Here is a 26,200-nt window from a genome sequence, read left to right on the forward strand (position 1 = left end):
CAGTTGCCATTAACTGGTAGAAAGGACATTTACAGGAAAAACAAAGAAACAAAACCCCTTAAAAATCAGGAATTCAATGATGATTATAATAGAATTGGAGTCTCCTCACCTTTGATGAGAAAAGCAGATTGGTGGCCTGGGGAAATAGTGAGCAGTGTTACTAGAGTGGTAAGTGTGGGAAATGGTGGCAAAGGAAGCAGGAGACCTACAGATACACTGGGGACAATTGTTAGTAGAGGGGGTGTGCAGAGGAGGCAACATTGACTTAATAAAAAATAAATGTGTTCAGGTGACTGGCTCCAAGTTTCCAGGTAAAATACATGATTTAGTAAATATTCTTTGACCTTTTGTATTTAAAAATACATAGTTATAGAAGAGTCTGCTGTTTAATTATTACTCTCTATTCTTCATGTAGTTGACATGTTTTTCACTAGAGAAAAACATTTTATCCATCCAAATCACTTTAACATGTTTAAGCACATACTAAAATGCATTACATTAAGTTATGGGTGATCTTAAGTGTTTAAATGCCTTCCTTAGAAATGATCAGTTTCAGTTAATTAATTGAACATTATTATTGCTGTTGTTTTAGGACCTTACTAACTTAACCAGGCTGCATCGCTTAAAGGATTTGTGCCTGAATGATCCTCAGTATAAAACCAATCCAGTTTGTCTGCTATGTAATTATTCCACACATGTATTGTATCACTTGCCTAGCCTTCAGAGACTTGACACGTTTGATGTGTCAGCAAAACAGATCAAGGAACTGGCAGATGTAAGTGCATCCTTAATCAGATATCTGTGCCTTAAGTTTAATTAACTGCTTCTTTCTGACTGTGTCCACATATGGTAGGTAGTATTATCTTGTCAAGTCTTGTCACCAACTCTATTTTTGCCCCAGTGAGCTGGATATTTCAAATAAATATGTATAAATAATAATATTAGTACTAGAATCTCAAATTTGATGGCAGTACTGGAAGTTGAGTTAGTAGAAAAACATTAGAATTTATACAAAACTAAAAGAAAGAAATCTGAAAAATTATCATGAGTGTTAAGAATAATTGAATTTGCGCTATTATACAAAAAGTAATAAGGCCTAACTAAAGTACAAATGAAATAAGTAACCTCCTCTCATTTGTAATACTATATATCAAAAGTAGAAAATATCCATGGTTGTTGGTAGTATGCCAGGATTAGGTAGATTTTAATCTAATTAAAGATGATTTGGGATTCCCCAGAAATATAAGTGGATCTGCCCATACTGCCAAGATCTTGGAAGATCTCTCAAATCTTGAAGAGAGCTGTTCCTGGACTGCCACTGATGGTGAACGTCACAGTAAAGGGGCTACTTGCGCATGCCATCGAAGAATCTATAATTTCAGAATGGAATGGATAGTAATTCTCTATATTTATTAATAGTCTTTCTATATTATATTTCTTCTTCTCCTTCCAGGCCAGTGGGCCACATTCGTTCATTGAGTTAACCATCTACTAAATAGGTTTTGAGTATCTAGAGTGTGCCAGACATGAGGATGCCCCCACATGAGCCCTCCCATCCTTTCCCTGTGGCTCATCCATCATCTCAACATAAAGCATGCCTTTGTCTATTTGTCTTGTTTCTCTTCTCTTGCTATCCTGAAGATTTATTTTAGGTTCCATTCTCTCCTTTCTCTTTTCTGTAATTGAGATTATCCTCTCTCCCACCCCAAAATAAAAAGTGAACTGTCTTGCAATATCAAGCAAAGGGCTAGAGTCCTTGTCTACTAGCAGATGTTCAGAGTCATTAGAGATTCAGAGAAGAATGTCTTCTCTAACAGTGTTGAGTCAGAAATAACAGTACAACTTCACAGTAACACATTTTTGGAAATGTCCATTACTATCTGCAGAGTTTTACATTAGGCAGTTTCTTCAAGGGTGACCTGGTTCATGCTTCATGAAATTACTTGGCTTATTAATTTATTTAACAAATATTTAATACCTATTACATTACAGGCACAGATCAGGCCCTAGATATATAGAGTAGCCGAAACAGACAAACTCCCTGCTTGCTTGGAGTTTACATTCTTGTGAGAGCAAATAGTAGGCAAACAAATAGGAAAACAACTAGTATGTCAGGTAGTGATAAATGCTATGGAGAAAAATAAAGCAAGCATGAAGGAAACAGGATTATTAATTAGGGACAGAGGGAGGAATGTTGGCTATTGGATACAGAAGAGTTGGGAGAGGATTTACTCAGACAACAGTCAGGCAGAGACCTGAAGGAAGTAAGTGAGCAAGCTTTTCAGGGATCAGCAAATGTAAAGAACTTGAGACAGGAGCATACGTCTCATATTTAAAGAACAGGAGGTTAGTGTGGGTGGAGCTGAGTAAGTGAGAGGAAGGAAAAGATGAAGACAGGAATGGTGGTGAGGGGAGATCATATGAGATTGTAGGATGTTATAAAGACTTTGGCTTTTACTTTGAATAAGGTGGAGCCACTGGAAAATTTCTAAGAGGAGAGTCAAATTGACTTCTGTTTTAAAGGGATCCTTTTGGCTAATGGATTAAGAATGAAGGATTTGAAGGAGAAGGTGAGCACAGAGAAACCAGTTAGATTCCAGTCACTTGGATGAGAGATGTTGATGGTTTGATACAAGGTGTTAATAGAAGAGGTGGTGAAAAGTAGTCAAATTCTGTAGTAGAAGGTGGAATCCATCTGAATTTGGTGATAGATTGGATGTGAAGTGCAGAGGAAAGAAATAGAGAATAGTTCCAAGTTATTGGCCTGAGCAGCAGGAGGGAAGAAGTTGCTCTTTGATGAGATGAGGAAGAATATGGAAGGAGTAGGTTAAAAGGAAGAATCATGGTTTAATTTTAGGCATGTAAAAGATTTCTTTTTTAAAAGATTTATTTATTTTAGAGAGAGAGCACACTTGTGCTAGAGTGGGGAGAGGGGCAGAGAGAGAAGGAGAGAAACAGGCTCTCTGTTGAGCATGGAGCCTGACCCAGGGTTCGATCTTACAACCCTGAGATCATGACCTGAGCCAAAATCAAAAGTCGGACTTTAACCAACTGAGCAACCCAGGTGCCCCTTAGGCATGTAAATTCTGAGCAATCTTTTCAACATCTAAGAGGATATATTCAATAAATAGTTGGGGATATGAGTCTGTTATATAAGAGAGTTGCCTGGGTTGGAGATATGAATATGAGGGTTGAAGGCAGAAAGATGGTGCATAGAGCTAGAGACTGGATAAATCACTAAGGGAATGGTATAAATGGGGAATTCCTCCTTCTTCTAGCAGGAGGAATTTGCAGAAGAGATGGAAGAAGAGAACTAAGAGAGGCAGGTTCTTTTGACATTCTGGGTAAGACTGTCATACATTTGGTTTAGTTTTGTGTATGTCAGTAGTATCATTAAAAGAACAAATTGGGAATTGTTATGCAATTCCTTATATATAATTCCTTATATCTTCTCTTTCTTCACCCTTTTAAGGCAAAAATAAGATATATAATATGGCTCAAGTTTTGATTTAGATCAAGATGATTTTTTAAGTTCAAAGTATTTATTATTGCATATGAATTTTCAAGATGCTTTTTCTTCATTACCATTCATAAGAAGACAGGTTGTGCCAGGTTGTGGCAATTCTCTGATGTGATAAACTCTTGAGCAGAGTACTGTTGATTCTTCAAATTTTCACTCGTGGAGCTGTTTATGTAAACTATAAAAGGCAAGTAAAGTCAGGAGGACCACCAGAGAGTCAGCATGGAAAAGAGGGAAGAATATGAGAGTTCAAAACAGAAGACTTGGATTCAAGCTCCAGTTGTATCTGTTACAACCTGTCACTTAGGCAAGGCCTTTCCCTTCCCAACTAAAGTTTATTGAACTATTAAAATAGTAATGATAAAAAACAGTACCTGTCCTGAGTGTTATTGTAGGGATCCAATGAGTTAATTGGCATAAAAGTCCATTTTAATTGTTAAATGCTATAAAAATAACCACTATGAAACTGTAGCTAAGCCTATGACTTTTCTTTATTTTTGGTAATCAAAGAAGCAAATGGAACAAATTTTGTTTGTTAGTACAAACATGCAACTGGAGTTACCATTTTAGTTAGACTTTTTAAAAAAAGTTTTTTACTGTAATCGAGTAATTCCACCAAAGTGGACTTGAGTGAAAAATGACTTCGACATTCTCAAAAGTCCAAACACAAAACAAATTGAATATAGTAAGCCTACAAAGTTGATTTACCATGTATTTATAACTTACAACATAATCTTCCCTACTTTTCCAAAGTCTTAGTATATAATTTCAAACAAGAACAAAAAACCCTGATTGATGACTCTTATTTATTGTTATGAACAGTAAGTGATTTTGAAAGTGTTCAGGAAGAGTAAAATATCACAGTATGTGTGCCCAAATGCAGGTAAAGATATATTCTTAATAAAACACAAAAGTACAGAGGAAGAAACTGTGCAGGGATATACTAGAAACTTCTATCAGTACTTATCTGTGGAAGGTGGGGCAACTGGGCAGATGGGAAACAGGTGTGGGAAGTAGACTTTTCATTATATACTTTTCAATTATTTTGGTGTTAGAAACATGAATATATTACTTACCCAAAAATAAAAATTAGAGGTGCCTGGGTGGCTCAGATGGTTAAGCATCTGCTCTCGGCTTAAGACATAATCCCAGGGTCCTGGGATCAAGCCCCATGTTGGGCTCCCTGCTTAGTGGGGAGTCTGCCTCCCTCTCCATATGCCCCTTCCCCAACTCATGCATTCTCTCTCTTGCTCTCATATAAATAAATAAAATATTTTTTTAAAATTAAAAACAAAGAAAAGCAGTATTTTTTTTGTCCCCCACCTAAGGACTCCAAGTTAAATTTGAATTTCAGATAAGCAACAAATATTGTCTTAATATCATACTTCTTAAACTTAGCTATACTTATTCGCTTATACTCAAATATTATTTATGGTTTAACTGAAGTTCAAATTTAACTTGGCATCTTATATTTGATCTAGCAATCCTGTCTCTACCCACGTTCTCTTGTTTTAGATTTAAGAATTCATTAGAAATTTTTTAGCTGCTGTTGACTCAAAGCGTTCTTTATTGGATTTTCCATTTTCTACAAATAGACAAATAATTAAGAAACATGACTTGCCATTTCCTTAGTTATAGTTTTTCTTCAAACTCAGTTTGCACTTCCAAAATAAGCTCTTCTTTATCAGGAAGTTTTTTATATCTTAATCATGATCCTAAAACACATTTTCCCCCCGAACTGTTCTGTTATTAGTACCTTATTTTTGTGGAGGAATGTAGTGGTTTCAATTTCAAAACTTTATAATATGCGTGGGCAAAGGAATTCTTTTGGCCTGTTCATCATGCCACATATTTGTGTCTGTTCCATCTTTTATGCCAAATAATTCTGATGGGACCTTGATTATCCATTCTCTACCAAATAAATCACATAACAAGAGCCTGCATCTGAAAATACAATCCCAGAACAGTGTAGAAGCCTTCCAAATTATTTGAGGTACAGGTTTCCTAATGAAGAGAATTTCAGGTAAACAATTAAAACTAGGTCACATTTAATAGTGCAACTGATTTGTTTATTTTGTCGCCAGCTAGTTCTTTTTTTACTAATATTGCTTATGAATATTAGCTGTATTTATAGTCTTAGTATAGCTGGTGTACTTTTCAATAATTGATTTGTCATCATGTATTTATTAATAACTGAGTGATCCACTTTTATTAAGGTATCTGGGTAATGAGTAGATTGACAATTAGTTATTTGCTCAATCTAAATAAAACAAGTTTATTTAGAGCATCCTTTTAGAGAATTGAGGAAAAATCTCCATCAAATCAATGGTTTCTTAGCTATGCTTTAAAAAACTGAATTGAATAATGTTACATTTGCTTTTAATGCTTTTCAATGTATTTTTACCTAAAATAATCAAATATGAATAATGTAGTTACATTTTTGCTTTGATAGTACTACCTCTTAAGCTAAATGATATTTTGTAAACTGAATTCTGTCTGGAGGCTCTTTACGTTGTCATCCTCAAAATAAATGCGAATATGCCTTACACTTACCCACAAAGAAAATCTTTGGAATTTTGTATTTTGCTTATTAAGTTTAAATACAGCACTCCGGGGAACCCTGGGTGGCGCAGCGGTTTAGCGCCTGCCTTTGGCCCAGGGCGCGATCCTGGAGACCCGGAATCGAATCCCACGTCGGGCTCCCGGTGCGTGGAGCCTGCTTCTCCCTCTGCCTGTGTCTCTGCCTCTCTCTCTCTCTCTCTGTGACTATCATAAAAAAATAAAAATTAAAAAATAAATAAATAAAATAAATAAATACAGCACTCTAGCCGTTATCATTTCAACTATCATCATTATTAGTATTGAGCATGCAAAACTTTCCAGTGGTTATATAGAACATCGCACATTTCTGTAATGCCACTAATAATTACTTATAATGTTTTTTGCTTCAGCTAATCTATTTTTTTTCAATTTTAGACCACAGCAATGAAAAAAATAATGTATTACAATATGCGTATAAAAACTGTTCAGAGGCATCTTAATGAAGACCTTGAAAAACTGAATGATCAAAAATGCAAATTACAGAAGTTGCCAGAAGAAAGAATAAAATTATTTAGCTTTGTGAAAAAAAATGTAAGATCTAATACTGTAAAATTTCAGTAGCCATATCTTAAGAAAACTGGTGATAAGACAGCATTATCTTTTAAACTTTATATTTACATACATGTATAGAAGTAATTATTTTATTAATACTTCCAAGTTTGTCCCCAAACTTTTGATTCCACATGTTGACTAAGCTTCATTGTGTGCTTAGAAGTCTGCAACTGTAAAAAGGTATAGGCTTATTAATTTATAAACGTTTTAAAAGCTGCATAATTCAGTATGATTCCAAAAGTTTTAGAGATTTATTAAAGTTACTTCAGTTGCATTTTTATTAGATACCTTCAGGCTGTGCTCAAAATTCATTTTTTTTTACCTAAAGTGCTAAAATAGCCCTTTGTTTATACTATTCAGGTATTAAAACAAGGTGGGAACTTTAAATCAAGCTATACTTTAGTAGTTATATTATGTGTGCTTTTTTTACTTGGAGTAAATTGGATTTCCTTTACCAAAAGTAGACTCTGAAAAATTAAGGATTATTAACCTCAAATAGAACTTTGTATATATTAGAACTTACTGTTTTTTTTTAAGGCAAGAAAATATAATCATTCAATAAATGGTGTCAGAAAAATAAACTATTTGAGAGTAGGGAAATTGGATTCTTAATTTACACTTTACCAAAAATAAATGACAGTGGGGAAAAAAGAACTAAATGTAAAAATTTAAAAACCTGGAAAAACTGAAGAATATGTAGAAGATATACAGATGATATTACCTGATCTCAGCCTGCTAAATAAAAGAAATACTAGAAATCACAAAAGAACAGAATGTGGATCTGATTGCAAAAAATAAAAGTAAAATGCTTTGGTACTAAAAAAGCATCATTAATAAAAATAAACAACAAATGACAGTCTGAAAAATGTCTTCAACTAATATCCTGGACAAACATGATATTCTTAGTATAAATAGTCATAAATAAAACAAAAAGCAAATATTCAAATAGAAAAACTGAGCAAAGCACATAAACTTCTATTTTATAAAAGAAGAAATTAAAAATGACTAATAAATATTTGAAAGAAGAGCTCAACTTGATTATTATTTCCAAATGTGAATTAAGATAACAACCATTTTGCCTATAAAATTGTCAGAGCATGATACATGATAGTACTCAGGCAGTACTCACACACTCAGTACTCACACACAAGAGTGTGACACTACTACAGCACCGGTGGAATGTAATTTGGGTCGTATGTATTCACAATCTGAAAATGCTTGTAGCCTTTGACGCAGTAAATCTATATGTAGCACTCTAAGGATCTGGATAAATATTTACATACATAAGATATTCATCACTGTACTATTATAAACAAAAAAATTGGAAACTTCCTAAATGTTTAACCATATAGAAAAAAAATTATTCCTTCTTAAGATAGAATAGTATACTACCATTAAAAACCAAGTTTAAAAATATATTTAATATTTATAAATACATTAATTATAATTAATTATATTGATATATAACATACTATATTTCTAAAACAAGCAGGTTTTAATTAATAATATAACAGAAAGTTATCCTTAAGGTGAAACATTAACAAAATTTATTTTTGAATAAAAAATGAGCCAGTATGTGGAAATCACTTTGTATCTATTTTTACATGGAAATGCATGTATTAAGTAAAACCTGCAAATGTGAAAAAATAATACCTCTAGATTAGATAAACCATAGACATTTTTATAAATATGCTTAATTTATTTTTTAACAGCTGGATATAGCCATTAGAGAGGGGGAGTACAGATAATTAGCAAATTTCTATTTATATACACCTCTCCATGTATAGTACAATTTATCTTGAAAACCTGCAAAGCTGGAATTAAGGCAAGGCAAGTGAGGCACTCACTGTGGGCCCAAAATCTGAATGCTAAAAACTTCAGTAATCACAATAACTCATACCTAATACAATATTTCTTAAAAATGCAAATGAATGCCAAAAAAGCCCAATATGAACAAGAAAAAACAAAATATCAAAACGTTAAATAAAGACCTTGCTGTGTTGACCCATATATAGGAGACTGAAGCAAAAGGAAAAATATGCTTCTCTATATATATGTTTTGTATATTTTCTATAGTGGATTTTTTTCCCCCAGAGTATCAAAGTACTTGGAAAAAATATTGAAAAATTGAGAAGTAGGTGTGCTAGAAGTCACATTAATTTGAAGTTTAGATATTTTATTTATACCAAAACCATTATTTGTTACAATTTTACTTTGGCTTTAATAGAAGCAAACTCATCACTCAATATTTAAAAATCCATTTCTTTGCTTTTTCTCATATTTGATTAAAAGAACTGCCACATTTGAAGTATTTAAGACTGTCCCTTGGTCAAGAGAAATTAGCTGACTAAACTTGTACTGAAGTTGTAATCACATGCTTAGCTTGTTTTTATGAAGTTTGACCTACTTATTATCTAGATTTTTATTTTGTTCATTTACATTAAGTATATATTTAATAATTCCACTAAAAGTTTTTGCTCTCTGGCACACTAATTTCAACAGCTGGAACGGGAACTTGCTGAGCTCAAGGGACCTGGCAAAGGGCACAATGATAGATCCAATAACAATAAAGTAACTGAACTTGAAAAATCAAAGAACTGTGAAACTGTCACAGAAGAACCAAATCTTCAACAGAAGATAGTGACCAAACTAAATGCCTTGAATGAAAGGGTAACATTCTGGAACAAAAAACTAGATGAGTATGTTTTATGAATTGTCTAGTTGTTCAAATTTGAAACATGAAAGAATAGAACATTGTAGGCTATTGGTTGAGCTCCGTTCTCTTCTCCACACATGGAAAGAATTATATTATGAAGTAAAACATGGAATGTGTTTCTGGGCCCAGTAGAGCTAGACATCATTGGTTCAAAGCTGACATATCTCTTTTTTTTCCAGAGGCAATCAATACTTAGGCACAGCAAACTCCCCCCAGTGGCTACCTGTCACATCACTGCTCTAGTGTCTGCAGACTAAACACATTAGAGCTGCTACTGATGCAGAAACTCATCACATAGATCTGACTGAGCAAAGCACATACACAGTTGTCTAGAATCACGGAGAAACAAACTGATTGAGTATCAACTAGAAATAGAAATCAGAAAGACTTAGTAAATACTGTGAATTTTTTATCTACTAGGGTACTAAATGGATAAGTTAGTTTGCCGTGTAAATGCTACTACTACTACTAATGCATTGGGTTCTTACTTTGTGTCAAATTCTTTGCTAAGAGCTTTATAAGTATTTTGCATATAATCCTCAAAAAAGCTTTTTCAGGTGTATGTACTATTAATATTCCCATTTTACTATACAGCATAAAAAAATCTGAGAGCCATAAGTGGTGAAGCCAGGGTAGCCTTCTAATCTTCATGTATCCTGAAGTTAATCTAATTTGAAGTGATTTTAATTGCCAGAAATAGAATGTCTTTTACTTGGTTTAACTGTTAACACCAGGCTTTCTTTATCCATTGACAAAAGCCTTATATTTTAATATCAGCTTTAAAGAAAATCTATTTTAATTTTAATGTAATTTTTTGTTTTTGCTAATTTCTTTTTTTCTTGAATAGAATTGAAGCAATTTATCGTGTGGAAGTAAAGCAAAAGAAGAAAAGTCATGGATTATTGATCCCATTTTTGTTAATTGAGTTGGAGACTGTGGGAAATATCCACTTTGAAGAAGGCACTCGATCTGATGACTGGTAAATCTGTTTGAAATTTAGTTACTGGTAAATCTGTTTGAAATTTAGTTACAGCTTTCAAAATAATTTTAGGTGCTTAAGATAACCAAAATATCAACTTATAAAGTCTCAAAATGTCTAATTTTCAAAACACTTCTCATATAGAATATTCATCCACTGTAAATTGGCCATTACTTAATTTGCTTCCAGTACATTTTCTGTTGCCAGAATAAAAGTTTTAAAAGCCTGTGGCCAAGTATTCATTTTATATGAGTTTATATTGTTCATTTCTGAGCCGAACAAAGCCTTGGATTTTGAATATTGTTTAAGAAGCTAGAATAGAGAAGGAAGGCAAAAGCAGGACTGGCAACAGCAGGTTGCAAACACTGGAGAAGGCTCCCTAGCAAATTTCCTGGGGATCCATAAAAGTCAAACCAATTGTCCAGAAGTAGCCAGGGTCAGAGTGCACATGGACTCTGTAAATTAAAACAAGGCATATACTTAAAAACCAGGAATTTGGGTGGAAAGCCCATTTAGATAAAAATGGAGAGAGCCACCAGAAACAGAAGCAGGAAACAGGCATACACACACTTCAAAATCGAAGCCTACTGGTATAGGCAAGGAAGTGTTGTGTTCGGAGAAGGACAAACATTATATGTTCTCATTTATTTGGGGAATATAAATAATAGTGAAAGGGAATAGAAGGGAAGGGAGAAGAAATGGGTAGGAAATATCAGAAAGGGAGACAGAACATAAAGACTCCTAACTCTGGGAAACAAACTAGGGGTGGTGGAAGGGGAGGAGGGTGGGGGGTGGGGGTTAATGGGTGATGGGCACTGAGGGGGGCACTTGACGGGATGAGCACTGGGTGTTATTCTGTATGTTGGTGAATTGAACACCAATAAAAAATAAATTTATTATTAAAAAAAAGAAGTGGTTGTGTTGCCTCAACTCCAGGGTACAACCAAGGAAGTGATTCTTAAGAATGGAAGGGAGAGAGGGAGGGAAGGGGAAAGGAAGGGAAAAACGAGGGAAGGAAGAAGGGAAAGAAAATTTGCAGCGCAAAAATATTACTAATTTTTACTTTCACATTTCTGCAATCATTTTCTCAAAATTAGGGAGCCCACGAACAAGCCAAAGATTGCCATAGAATCCTAGAAACATACTGCAAATCTGGGTGTGTGGTGAGAAACCAGGAAGCACATAAAGCTACAGAATGGACTTGATATATCATCCCAGAGGATTTTACTCACAGTCAGCGTTGAAACAAACACCGACTTTTATGGAGTAAAATGCAACATTTGCATTAACTTTTTATAAAGAAAAATAAATGATTGTTATGGATTATTTTAAAACAAACCCCTGGTTTGTATTATATGTAGCTCTTACCTCTGTGAGTAAAAGCTTCTCAAGGGCCTTGGGGGTACACTGGTAGAAAAGTCTGGGAAGTTCTGCCCAGCGAGAAAGAGACCTTTTAAAATACTTTCTTTTGTGTCATTGCATCCATTTGCCCAGCAGTTACCACTGCTTGCTTAAACACAATACTTGATTTTTATGTACAAAGATATAAAAGGTATTCATCCCAATTTTCATATAAACAAAGGCCTTGATTTTTCAAGTGCAAAAATTGAATGGTGTCTGCCTACAGGATGCATGAATATTTTTTCAGTCTTTCATGTATATTCACTCAACCTACACAGATTTGTGTATTATTATTTTGTTTCTTTTTAACTTGCAGAGGAGGGTCTTCACAAAACAAGTAGATTATAGAGAAAAAATATACATAAAAGCAAAATGACTAAAAAGCCATTTAGGTAACTATTCAGCCTGATAGTAAATTAGCTTTGATAGATTTTTTAAAAAGATTTATTTATTTCTTTATTTATATGAGAGAGAGAGAGAGAGAGAGCTCATGAGCAGGGGGAGGGGCAGAGGGAGAAGCAGACTGAGCGCAGAGCCCACACAGAGCTCTATCCCAGGACCAGGTCAGGCTTGATCCCAGGATTCTTGAGATTATGACCTGAGCCGAAGTCAGATGCTTAACCAACTGAACCACCCAGGCGCCCCACCTTTGATGGATTTTGATAAGCATTAGCAATTTTTTACTTGGTTTTAAAAAGAAGAAAATCAAATATATGCTGGCAGATTTTGAAGAATTGTTTTTTACTTTTAGTGTACCACAAGCTTGACCACCTTAGCTGTGATTTTTTACAGATGTTAAGAAATAAGTACTGGGGTGCCTGCCTGGCTCAGTTGGAAGAGCTTGCAACTCTTGATCTGGGGGTCATGATTTCAAGCCCCACGGTGGAGGTAGAGATTACTTTTTAAAAAAAGGAAATAACTACTAAAGTGCTTTAAATTCCTCTATGTGCTAAACATCTAGTTATTTAAACACTGGCTTCTCTTTTATTAATACTTTTAAAGCCAATGATTTAGGATTTAAATAAAAAAACTAAGTAGAGCTAAAACCCAAATACAAAGATTTTCTGTCAAAATAGCCTTTATTTTCTTAGCAAAAGAGCATTGCAGATTTCTAATTGTGTATCATATATTCTTAGCTTCATTTATTTTATGAGATAAAAGGACTATATTTTTCAGTTTAAAAAAGACCTTATTTTATAGAGACTTCCTTGATGAGTAGATTTTTGCCACTGTGGCATTATTACAGATTCATTTTATCTATCTATGTATTACCAATTGAGTTAGCCATTGACAACAGATGACATTGGTCAAGTCAAGACTCCAAAGCATAAAAGACACTGTCCTTGTGTTTGAGAAGCTTTGAACTTGGTTATAGATATGGGGCATTTAAAATTTAAAGAAATAAGTTCAAAACATCACAAAACAATACGTAAATTCCTTGGGGACAGATAAAATGTTTCATGTACCTCATAAATCACAACACCTAGCATAGGGCTGGCTGAATTCATAACTCCATAAATAACTACTATTTGTTGTTTCCACATCACTTAATATATACTTAACAGTTTCACTTTTGTATATATAATGACTTTCTGTAATCTAACTCATATATAAAGATTTCATTCTTCCTGTACTATTTCAGGGAGTTATAGCAGCATAAACTTGTTTTATACTGAGGATATTAATATAAGTCAGCAAGTAAGTTGACAGTATTTATTAAACCCTTGTTTATGATTTTAATGTATATTTTAATAGGTTTTATTGAGTTCCAGCCATTTTAAAAATGGGCATTGTACATTTACTAAATGAGTAGATCATTTGGAGATTATTGAATGATTATAGCCATCTCTCTCTGTAACTAATCTCAGTCAATGATGTATATCATCACCACTAGGGATGCTCACAAATTCTGGTACCACTGGATGAGTGACAGTACCCAATGAAATGATGGGCCCTCACTCTCCTGGCCTCTACTGTACCTGATGCTGCTAACTCTTCCTTCTTTGTAACTTCACCTCTCTTTGTTTGTTTGTTTGTATGTTTTTAAGATTTTATATATTTATATGAGAGAGAGAGAGCACGAGCCAGGTGAGGGAGGTAGATGGAGAGGCAGACTCCCCACTGAGCTGGGAGCCCGATGTGGGGCTTGATCCCAGGACCCTGAGATCATGACCTGAACCAAAGGCAGATGCTTAATCAACTGAGCCACCTAGGTGTCCCTCACCTCTCTTGTTTTTTGTACTTAGATATTTTTCTATTTCCTTTCTATATCCTCTTCCCAGTTGCTTGTATTCCTGAATTTTTAAAAAATACTTAAAGTTACAGTCTTTTTCCTTTATTCCTGTTACATATTTCTATCTGGATGTCCAACTGGCAAGGCAAACTCAACACATTCAAAAGAGAACTCATCTGTGAATAATAAAATACAGTAAAGTTAGAGTCAGAAAACCTAGGTCAAATTCTATCTACATAACCTTGAAACAGTCATTTGAACCTCATCTATTAAATGAGAAAAATAACTTCAACCCATTGGAACCCATTTGAACCTTAGCCCATTTGAACCTCATCTATAAAAATGAGAAAAATAAAAAAATCTACCACAAAATATTACTAAGATTAAATAAGATCATGTGAAAATGCTTAGTTTTTAATATTTAGGTTTTGTTTCCCTCTTCCTACCTACAAACCATCCCTCTCTACTGACTCCTCCATTCCCGTCACGCAGATTCAACAAACATTGACTCCCATTTTCTTGCTCAGTATCCACATCCAATCAGGCCAAGACCTTCCATGATGTCTCTTGCATTCATTCTCTCCTCTCCATTGTGACCCAGATCCCATGCACACAGGTCTCCATAACATTCCTTTTAGACTATGCTACAACATCTAACACAGTGTCTGAATGTAATAGGCACTTGGTATTTGCTAATCAATCAGTAAAGATAACTGGTGACTTGGAATGATCCCTCTGTACATGAGACTGTAGGTTTCCCACTCTTCATGATGATGATGCTATTTAGCCAGACCTCTGAACTAATTATCAGTGCATGATGGTTGCAATACTACCTATCTCTGTCTCCTAATGGACTGTGTGCTCCTGTGGGAATGGTTTGATTTGGCAGCTCACTTTTCAATTCCAAAGGAAGAGTAACTGGGCAACTCCTAGCTGTACTGATTTAGTCTTCGCTAGTAAGAAAGGCAAACACTCTTAAATAGGTTTGTCTCAGGGACAGACCACCCACCCGGAAGCTCACCTTTGTGATCTTAGCCCACACCCTACTCAGGCCTTGGTTGATAAGCCAGTAAGAACCAGACATCTCATTACAAGTGAGTGTATCCTGTATAAGATCACTCACATTTTCAAATTGATCCACTTTAAAATCTCATCTTAATCCAAATTCTGTGCTACTTTAAGACAGGACATGGCCCAGTAAGGGCAGTAGAGAGCAGATGAGCACTTCCAATACGTTTTCTTGAGATCTTCACATAGTTGGCCCCTCCTTCTTTTCTTAGTTCAAATATCTTCTCTGAAAGATCTTATCCAAGACCAGTCTTAAGTAGCCCTCATTCCAACCCTTACCCTAAAATTCTCTCTCTTCAAAGTCCTTATCAGTTTAGAAATGATTTTATTTATGTCTTGTTTATTTATTGGCCAACTCCTTGCATTAGAGGTTCCCTGAGAGCAGGGACCCTGCCCCTTTCACATCTATATCCCTAATTATGAAGTTATTTGCAGTAGTCCAAATGAGAGCTGTGATGCTAATGGCATAAGGTTATATTCAGGATGTATTTTAGACATAGGGCCCAAACAGACTTGCTGAAGAATTGGTTAGTGGTGGGGCAGAGAGGAAGCAAGGTTTATTCCTGGGATTTTAACTTAAGCTACCAGTTAGATGCTGGTACCATAGACTGAGATGGAAAACACTCAGGAGGAGCAGGCTCAGAGGCAGGTGATGAATAAGTTTGGAAGGCCTGTTCCATATGCAAGTGAACATACCAAGTAGGCAGTTGTTCAAGTCAGGGTATCCACCTAAGTTGGGTAGGGATAAAGTCTGGAAATAAAATGTTGGATTGGTATATATAAAAAGTATTTTTCTATATATTGCCAAGGAACCAGATGAAATCACCTAGGGATAGTGTTCATGGAAGCAAGAGGAGAGCCAAAGATGGATTCCTGGTACAATCCAACATTTAGAAATCTGTCAGGGGAAAAATAATCAGCAAAGAAAACCATGAAGGAGCAGCAAATAAGAAAGTCAAAAACGTATAGTTTCACGCAAGCCAAAAAAAAAGTGTTTCAATAATAGAGGATTACTCAACCAATATATCTTTTACTCAAAGCACGTATATAATAATTAGTAAAACAACTCTTACTTTTATGTTTCAAAGTGTAGCATCTCTTTTATTGATTGAATAAGTGTACCTAGTTTGAAAACAGAGCTACATAGGACAGTGTATCTTTAGCAAAAAACATAAAATATGGGCTGTAACTTTTATCATGTGTAACTTAGTGCTCTTCAACATTTTAAGGACAATCTGTTGTCTTCTTTATATATATTCTGTATTCCCATATAGGTTTAACTCTTGCTATGAATTAATTCTCTCACGTTTTTGTACATGGGACTTCAGAACATATGGTATTACAGGAGTGAAAGTAAAACGTGTCATCAAAGTTAACAACCGGATTCTGAGACTAAAATTTGAAGAGAAATTCCAAAAGTTTTTTGACAATGAAGAAATGCATGATTCAGAGTAAGAAGTTAAATTCCATAAGGAACATTTTTATAGAAGTCTGATTTTATGGTGTAAAAGAGTCTTTTAAAAGTTTACAATGTTGATAATATACCGTGTTGGTAAATATTTCCTTTTCATGTGTCTCCCTTGACTAGGATGACTAGTGGGATAACCACACGGAGGCTCTTTGTGAGACTGAGGGGGATTGGAGGCTTAATAATGAATCTGGAACATTCATTGTAAATGCGAAATATCCTGGGCAGGATATACGGTTGCCTTGTCTATAGCTAAACTTTGAAATCAATTCTCAAACTTCTTTTTTTTCTCAATTATCTTTAAGGCGCTATCGAAAGATGCTGGAATGTCTTTTCTATGTTTTTGATCCTGAAGTTACAGTGAAGAAAAAGCATCTGCTACAAATACTTGAAAAGGGATTCAAAGACAGTGAAACAAGCAAGGTAGCATAGAATGTCCTTCAGAATAATGTTTTCTTCCTAATGAATAAAGCTTTGCCGCTGGTTAGACAGGATTCAATTCTCAATCCTTTTATCCATATTTATAGCAAACTGCTGTTTCACAGAGAGCTTGGTGCTGGAAAGTATAGCATTTTCCTTCTTTGTATTATACCAGAGTAAGTCCCTCAATTACTTTATCTGTCTGACTATCTAATATTTCTGTATATATATATATATATATATATATATATATATATATATATATATTCTGTATTCCCATATAGGTTTAACTCTTGCTATGAATTAATTCTCTCACGTTTTTGTACATATATTTCTTGTACATATACAATATTTCTAGGTATTCTATTTTCTGTTGTGATCCTGTTATTGTTGATTCTGAAATCTACTTCTCTGTTTTAAACTCTCTAATGTCCATCTTAAAAACACTCCCCATTTTGAAAAAAGAAATCCATTCACTCAACATTGCTGTGCTGTCTAGCTACCATTCTGTTTTCCTTTTTCTTTTTTACTGCCACCACTTCTTTATTCTCTACTTCATTGTCCCCACCTTGCAGCCCGGTCCTCTAAGCTCTAAAGTATCCATTCATCCTTTCTTAGTCTTCTACCCTCTTGATGAGGCAGCTGTAACACATAGGTATAAAGCAGTGCTTCCTAATCCTTTTAACAGCATGGCACAAGTGAAATGATAATGTTGCTGCATGTAAATCCTGGCTTTCCTGCTCACCAGCTATGTGACTTCACCTCTCTGTGTCTCTTCCTATCTAAATGAAAGTAATAATAGTATGTATTCCACAGAGTTGTTGTTAGGATTTAGTGAGATAAGCATTAAAGAGATCTTGGATACTTGTACGTCCATGTTCATAACACCATTATTCACAATAACCAAATACTAAAAACAACCCAAATGTCCTTCAGCAGATGAATGGATAAACAAAATGTGGTATATCCATACAATGGAGTATTAGCCATAATAAGGAATTAAATTCTGACACATGGTTAAACCTTGAAAGCATTATGCTAATAAAATAAGCCAAACACAAAAGGACAAATATTTGTATAATTCCACTTGTATGAGATACTTAGAATAGGCAAATTGGTAGAGACAGAGCAGAATAGAGGTACCAGGGATGAGCAGGATGGAAGGATAGGGAGTTAATTGTTTAATGAGTGCAGAGCTTCTATTTGGGATGATGAAAAGTCCTGGAAATGAGTAATGGTGATGGTTGCACAACACTGTGAAGGTACTTAATGCCAATGAATAGTACACTTAAAAATGATTAAAGTGGTAGTTTTACTTGATGTATTTTTTACCACAATAAAGAAAAATCACCAACAGAGCATTCCAGCCACTCAGTGGAATAGGGACTAGAGGGCATAGGAGAAGATGACAGAGGCAGTTTCTGGGGGAGGTACTGCAGCAGCTCATGCTAGAGGTGGTGGTGGCTTTTACAGGTGGTATGGTGAGAGTACCCTCACAGTACTTTCTGGAAGAGAGGTGAGAAGGAGGTGAGGAATAGAGGATTTGAAAGCCGACTGGAGTGCTCAGGGTGTTTCCAGAGAACTGTGTGTGGGCTACCATGGGCACAAAGGTTGGCAGAAAGACTGGGGCTAACATTTCCTGGTGTTTTCTGCTTGCCTGACACTGCTACTGCTTTATCTCCTGCACCTCCCTTAAGAGATACAGTATCTATAAACCTTCTGCCGGCCCTCTGTCCAGTATGGTAGCCACTACCCACAGGTGACTGTTGAGCATTTGAAATGTGACTCATCAGAATTGAGATGTGCTAAAAGTTTAAAACAAATACCAGTTTTGAAAGACTTAGTACAGAGAAAAGACTATAATTGCTTATATTGATTACATGTTGAAATGATAATATTTCAGATATATTAGATTAAATAAAATGTATTCTTAAAATTTACCCAAAGGTTCTTGGACCAGTTCCTGGCACATGGAAAGTTTTTATGTAAAACTTACCATTATTATCTAAGATATCTGATAATATTGATTGCTCTTTTTGTTTCGAAACTCTCCTTTGGCATCCATGATATTACACTATTGTTACCCTCCTATTTTTCTGATTGTCCTGCCTTTGTTTTCTTTTTTTTTTTTTCTGCCTTTGTTTTCTTTTTATTCCTCCCCTTCTCTCTAAACCTGAGAATACCACAAGATTAAGGTTCACTATTCTGCCCTTTTTCCTCCACACACTACCAATTACTCTTGTTGTTAAAATCTTAGAAACAAGGGAACATAATTGGCTAGAAAAATCACTGTGTAGCACATAGATCTGATAAACTAGATTTTTATGCTATGGTATGCATGCAAGGAGCAAAAATAAATACTTATGTACTGCATCATTTAAGAGATGGAATAAGACTAAAAACATGAGCTGCATAAGCAGTTTAGAAGACTAATCTGGCTTAGATTGGCAGTGACTTTGTAAGGCAGAGGGCTGGAGGGCAGAGGGGAAGATAAGATACTCTCTTTGATATCCAAGGACTTGGTCAATAGTCATAGAAAGTATCATTTATTCCATTTTGGCTTTCTCCAAAATGTACATCCTCAGCCAGCCTGCCTCCTGATCTCTGTCTGCTCCGACTCCCACAGCTGCCATTCCTACCTGGTTAATCTGCCCTATCTCCTTATACAGTATATCTAAAACCAGCCTTTCATCTTTTGCCCATAAGCAACTCTCTCCCTGTCTTCTTGTCTTATTTCTACTCTTAATATTGTCATTCTCTCCACTCACCGGGTTCAAAGCCTTAAAATCACATATGAACACTCCCTCTTCGATCATCCCCTGTATCTAATCATTTATAGTTTGTAGTGATTCTTCCTTTTACTGTATCACTTGCATTCTTCCTTTTCCTCCCTGTTCCCATTGCCCACCACCACTTAGAACATTCCATCTAGGGGTACCTGGGTGGCTCAGTCGGTTAAGTGTCCAGTTCTTAATCTCAGCTCGGGTCTTGATCTCAGGGTCATAAATTCAAGCCCTGCCTTGGGCTCCATGCTGGGTGTGGAGCCTACTTTAAAAAAAAATAATAATAATATCCCTCTAATCTTTGCTTGTAGTTTCCTAGTAGGCAACCTTGCCCTTGGGCTACTCTCTAGTCCATCTCCTTTGATAGTACAAAGTAATCTTTCCTGAAATATTATTTTCATAGCTCACACCGCACTGTTTCAAGATAAAAAAAAAAAAAAAAAAAAAAAAAAAAAAAAAAAAAACCTCAGTAGCTTTCTATTACTCATGAGAATGAAATCCAAATCCCTCTGCCTGGCCTTTAAGGCCCCTCAAAATCTAGCTTCAACCTAACTCCCTAGTACCAAATATAACAAATATCTCAAATGAAACATGTACTTTCCTTGTGATTCTCCTAAACACACCTCAGTGCCATGCTTCCTTTGATGAAATGCTCTTATGGCAAACTTATCCTTCAAGTCTCAGCTCAAGGACTTCCACCTTTATGCAGCCTTCCCTGAGTTCTCAAACAGTAGGAGCCCTCTTACCTAGTTTACAGGTTTATCAAAAAGTCAATTAATATGGGGAACTATAAACAAATGATTACTTAAAGAACTCTTTAGCAAACTTAATATACATGCTGCCAACATGAGCACCCCTTTAGCAGACTTACAACATATAAACTTACAGGAGTACCTGGCTGGTTCAGTTGAGAGAACATGTGTTCTTGATCTCAGGATCATGAGTTTGAGCCTCATGTATAGAGTAGAGTTTACTTAAATTTTTTTTTTGAGTTTACTTAAATTTTTAAAAAAATAATAAAAAAACATATAAACTTAGCATTTGTCTTATTTGTCTTTTAAAAAAACATTTTATTTATTTGAGAGAAAGAGCAAGAGAGCACTAGTAAGGTTGCAGGGGTGGGAGGCAGGAATAGAGAGGGGGAAGGGAAGGGCAGAGGGAGAAAAAGAAGCAGACTCTCCATGGAGCAGGGAGCCCAACTGGGGGCTTGATTCCAGGGTCCTGGGATCAAGACCTGAGCTGAAGGCCGACGCTTAACTGACTGAGCCACCCAGGCACCCTTTCATTTGTCTATCTTTTTATGTGGGGCCAAAGCCTTTGATATGAGATTGGAACTCCTGATAGTCTTTTTTTAGATCAGGCCACAACCATATTACATGCTAGTTTCATTTTCTTCAAAGTTGAGCATGAACTAAAGATTCTTGCAAAGCAGCTCAAGTGCAAAAATCAATTTAGTTCTAGTTTGTATGATCCTCCCTGCCACCACCAAACTTTTGTGTTTGCCTCACCTACACATGCTTTACCAGAAGCTTTTAATGATTACTCACTCTGCAATCTTATCAAAGCTTTCCACTTAGTTTTCAGATAAACAGCTCTCGTTTTTTCTCATATTTCATTGTTTTATTTAATCTGTATAATTTCAATAACAAATGCAACTGGTATAAAAAAGTTTAGGAACACAATTGACTTTTCATAAGCATGCAGTACACCTGGGTGGAATAGAAATACATATGCTTTTTTAAAAAATTGTATTACTGAAGTATAGTTGATATACAATGTTATATTAGTTTCAGGTAAACAGTATACTGATTTAACAATTTTGTGTATTACTCAGTGTCCCCCACCGCTAGTGTAATTACCATCTGTCACCAACATTATTAACAGTATTATTGACCCTATGCTAGCACATCAGTATTTTTTAAAGTGCTGTCTTATCCTTGAACTATCACCATACCATAGGTTCTAGAAAGGATAGAAATACTGCTTAATTCTGTGAACTGGTTAAGTAGAAGTTTGTTAAGTGGTAATCAGTGGCAGTTGAGAATTGTAGCACATTTGTTATATTGAAAAATATTCATATATTGAAATACAATTGTGTGTGCATTTCTCTACAAGTCCTTAAGGACAGGGACTTTCTTAAGAGATCTTAGTGGAAATCTGATTCATGCATGATGGATAGTTGAATAGGTGGGTGGATAACAATCATACCTGTTTCTATACCTTCATATGCTTTCCTCTTCTTAAAAAGACTTTCCTTTAAAATTTCTGATTATTGGAATTATGTCTAATCTTCAAAGCCTAGCACTGATCCCTTACCTCTACAAACTTGTTCTTAATCATTTCATTTCAAAAAGGAGGGGTGCCTGGGTGGCTCATTCAGTTAAGCATCTAACTCTTGATTTGGGGTCAGGTCATGATCTCAGGGTTGTGAGATTGAGCCTCACTTGAGCCCTATTCAAGCTGCATCAAGCCACAATGAGCCCTGTTGAGCCCCACATCAGGCTCCATGCTGGCAGGGAGCCTGCTTGAGATTCTTTCTCCCTCTCCCTTTGCCCCTCCCCCACCTAAAAAAAAAGAAAAAAGGGAGATCTTATTTGACATATCTTTTGATGGTTTTTATTTTTAATTAGTGGGTATTATTCTGTCTCCCCTTTTCTTTTTCTTTTTTTTTTTACATCTTCTGATTGTATTTTTTATTTTTAAATCATTTTTTCATCATAACAATTTAGTGTACTCTTTAATACCCATTCCCTATTTCCCTTAGCCCCCCACTTACCTTCCCTGTGGTAACTATCAGTTTATTCTCTATAGTTTCTTGGTTTCTCTCTTTTTTCTTTTGCTTGCTTATTTTCTTTCTTAAATTCCACATATGAGTGAATTGTATGGTATTTGTCTTCCTCTGACTGACTTACTTCACTTAGCACAATACTCTCTAGTTCCATCCATGTTGTTGCAAATGACATTTCATTCCTTTTCATGGCTGAATAATATTCCATTGTACATATATTCCACATGTTCTTTATCCATTTATCTATCAGTGGATACTTGAGCTGTTTTCATAATTTGGCTATTATAAATAATGCTGCAATAAACATGGGGGTGTACGACTCATTTTGAATTAGTGCTTTTGTTTTTGGTGTGTAAATAGTAGTGCAATTACTGGATCATAGGGTAGTTCTATATGTAACTTTTTGAGGAACTTCCATATTGTTTTCCACACTGGCTGCCCTAGTTTGAATTCCATCCAAAGTGCACAAAAGTTCTTGTTTCTCCACATCCTCACCAACACTTGCTGTTTCTTGTGTTGTTAATTTTAGCCATTCTGACAGGTGTTTGGTGATGTCTCATTATAGTACTGATTTGCATTTCCCTGATGATAAGTGATGTGGAGCATCTTTTCATGTGTCTCGCGGCCATCTGTATGTCTTCTTTGGAGAAATGTCTATTCATATCTTCTCCGCATTATTGAGATTATTTTTTTATTGAAGTTCGATTTGCCAACATATAGTATAAAACCCAGTGCTCATCCCATCAAGTGCCCTTCTCAGTGCCTGTCACCCAGTTTCCCCCATCCCCTTAACCCGCTTCCCCTTCCACTACCCTTTGTTCATTTCCCAGAGTTAGGAGTCTCATGTTTTGTCACCTGCCCATTTTTGAATTGAGTTTCTGGTTTTTAGGTGTTGAGTTTTTTAAGTTCTTTATATATTTTGGATACTAACACTTTATCAGATAAATCATTTGCAAATATCTTGTCTCATTTAGTAGGTTGCCTTTTTTATTCTGTTGATTGTTTCCTTTGCTGTACAGAAACACTTCACTTTGGTGTAGTCCTGACAGTTCATTTTTGCTTTTATTTCCCTTGCCTCAGGAGACATAGCTAGAAAAATATTGCCATAGCTGATGTCAGAAAGATTACTGCCTGTACTCTCTCCAGAGTCCTTCCTTCTTATTCATGAGGGCTGAGAATATTCTGTATGTAGCTGCATAATGCCATCCACATTACATTGTATCTAATGGATATTTAGTGGTGTTTATTGGAAATCTGAGAAGGTTGTATTTACTAGGATGTGGAACTTATAGTAACAGGAGCCACATTTTTGTATTTATTTTTTCTTATTTTTTTAATAAATTTATTTTTTATTGGTGTTCAATTTACCAACATACAGAATAACACCCAATGCTCATCCTGTCAAGTGCCCCCCTCAGTGCCTGTCACCCATTCATCCCACCTCCTGCCCTCCTCCCCTTCCACCACCCCTAGTTAGTTTCCCAGAGTTAGGAGTCTTTATGTTCTGTCTCCCTTTCTGATATTTCCAACACATTTCTTCTCCCTTCCCTTATATTCCTTTTCACTATTATTTATATTCCCCAAATGAATGAGAACATATAATGTTTGTCCTTCTCCGATTGACTTACTTCACTCAGCATAATACCCTCCAGTTCCATCCACGTCGAAGCAAATGGTGGGTATTTGTTGTTTCTAATGGCTGAGTAATATTCCATTGTATACATAAACCACATCTTCTTTATCCATTCATCTTTCGATGGACACCGAGGCTCCTTCCACAGTTTGGCTATTGTGGACATTGCTGCTATAAACATAGGGGTGCAGGTGTCCCAGCGTTTCATTGCATCTGTATCTTTGGGGTAAATCCCCAACATTGCAATTGCTGGGTCATAGGGCAGGTCTATTTTTAACTGTTTGAGGAACCTCCACACAGTTTTCCAGAGTGGCTGCACCAGTTCACATTCCCACCAACAGTGCAGGAGGGTTCCCTTTTCTCCACATCCTCTCCAACATTTGTTGTTTCCTGCCTTGTTAATTTTCCCCATTCTCACTGGTGTGAGGTGGTATCTCATTGTGGTTTTGATTTGTATTTCCCTGATGGCAAGTGATGCAGAGCATTTTCTCATGTGCATGTTGGCCATGTCTATGTCTTCCTCTGTGAGATTTCTCTTCATGTCTTTTGCCTATTTCATGATTGGATTGTTTGTTTCTTTGCTGTTGAGTTTAATAAGTTCTTTATAGATCTCGGAAACTAGCCCTTTATCTGATACGTCATTTGCAAATACCTTCTCCCATTCTGTAGGTTGTGTTTTAGTTTTGTTGACTGTATCCTTTGCTGCGCAAAAGCTTCTTATCTTGATGAAGTCCCAATAGTTCATTTTTGCTTTTGTTTCTTTTGCCTTCGTGGATGTATCTTGCAAGAGGTTACTGTGGCTGAGTTCAAAAAGGGTGTTGCCTGTGTTCTCCTCTAGGATTTTGATGGAATCTTGTCTCACATTTAGATCTTTCATCCATTTTGAGTTTATCTTTGTGTATGGTGAAAGAGAGTGGTCTAGTTTCATTCTTCTGCATGTGGATGTCCAATTTTCCCAGCACCATTTATTGAAGAGACTGTCTTTCTTCCAATGGATAGTCTTTCCTCCTTTATCGAATATTAGTTGACCATAAAGTTCAGGGTCCACTTCTGGGTTCTCTATTCTGTTCCATTGATCTATGTGTCTGTTTTTGTGCCAGTACCACACTGTCTTGATGACCACAGCTTTGTAGTACAACCTGAGATCTGGCATTGTGATTCCCCCAGATATGGTTTTCTTTTTTAAAATTCCCCTGGCTATTCGGGGTCTTTTCTGATTCCACATAAATCTTAAAATGATTTGTTCTAACTCTCTGAAGAAAGTCCATGGTATTTTGATAGGGATTGCATTAAACGTGTAAATTGCCCTGGGTAACATTGACATTTTCACAATATTAATTCTGCCAATCCATGAGCATGGAATATTTTTCCATCTCTTTGTGTCTTCCTCAATTTCTTTCAGAAGTGTTCTATAGTTTTGAGGGTATAGATCCTTTACCTCTTTGGTTAGGTTTATTCCTAGGGATCTTATGCTTTTGGGTGCAATTGTAAATGGGATTGACTCCTTAATTTCTCTTTCTTCAGTCTCATTGTTAGTGTATAGAAATGCCACTGATTTCTGGGCATTGATTTTGTATCCTGCCACGCTACCAAATTGCTGTATGAGTTCTAGCAATCTTGGGGTGGAGGCTTTTGGGTTTTCTATGTAGAGTATCATGTCATCGGCGAAGAGGGAGAGTTTGACTTCTTCTTTGCCATTTTGAATGCCTTTAATGTCTTTTTGTTGTCTGATTGCTGAGGCTAGGACTTCCAGTACTATGTTGAATAGCAGTGGTGAGAGTAGACAACCCTGTCGTGCTCCTGATCTTAGGGGAAAGGCTCCCAGTGCTTCCCCATTGAGAATGATATTTGCTGTGGGCTTTTCGTAGATGGCATTTAAGATGTTGAGGAATGTTCCCTCTATCCCTACACTCTGAAGAATTTTGATCAGGAATGGATGCTGTATTTTGTCAAATGCTTTCTCTGCATCTAATGAGAGGATCATATGGTTCTTGGTTTTTCCCTTGCTGATATGATGAATCACATGATTGTTTTACGA

At 35.8% G+C, this 26,200-nt stretch overlaps 1 protein-coding gene across 7 annotated transcripts in view; it reads left to right on the plus strand.

Annotated features, from left to right (window-relative positions):
* LRRC9 (leucine rich repeat containing 9) overlaps positions 1-26,200 on the plus strand; it is a 120,205-nt gene that overhangs the window by 16,602 nt on the left and 77,403 nt on the right. For 5 of the 7 annotated variants that reach the window (XR_012036707.1, XM_072838783.1, XM_072838785.1 and 2 more), the window contains 6 exons: positions 593-775; positions 6,497-6,652; positions 9,176-9,372; positions 10,237-10,368; positions 16,345-16,521; positions 16,844-16,961. Coding sequence is in view for 6 of the 7 variants with exons in the window: in XM_072838783.1 (XP_072694884.1) it covers positions 593-775; positions 6,497-6,652; positions 9,176-9,372; positions 10,237-10,368; positions 16,345-16,521; positions 16,844-16,961 (963 nt within the window). In the remaining variant the exon portion in view is untranslated. The remainder of the gene's footprint in view (positions 1-592; positions 776-6,496; positions 6,653-9,175; positions 9,373-10,236; positions 10,369-16,344; positions 16,522-16,843; positions 16,962-26,200) is intronic. The other 2 variants (XM_072838786.1, XM_072838788.1) reach the window with 1 other exon arrangement.

The sequence above is a fragment of the Canis lupus genome, chromosome 9, assembly GCF_048164855.1.
Source record: "Canis lupus baileyi chromosome 9, mCanLup2.hap1, whole genome shotgun sequence".
In the NCBI taxonomy this organism is placed as follows: Eukaryota; Metazoa; Chordata; class Mammalia; order Carnivora; family Canidae; genus Canis; species Canis lupus.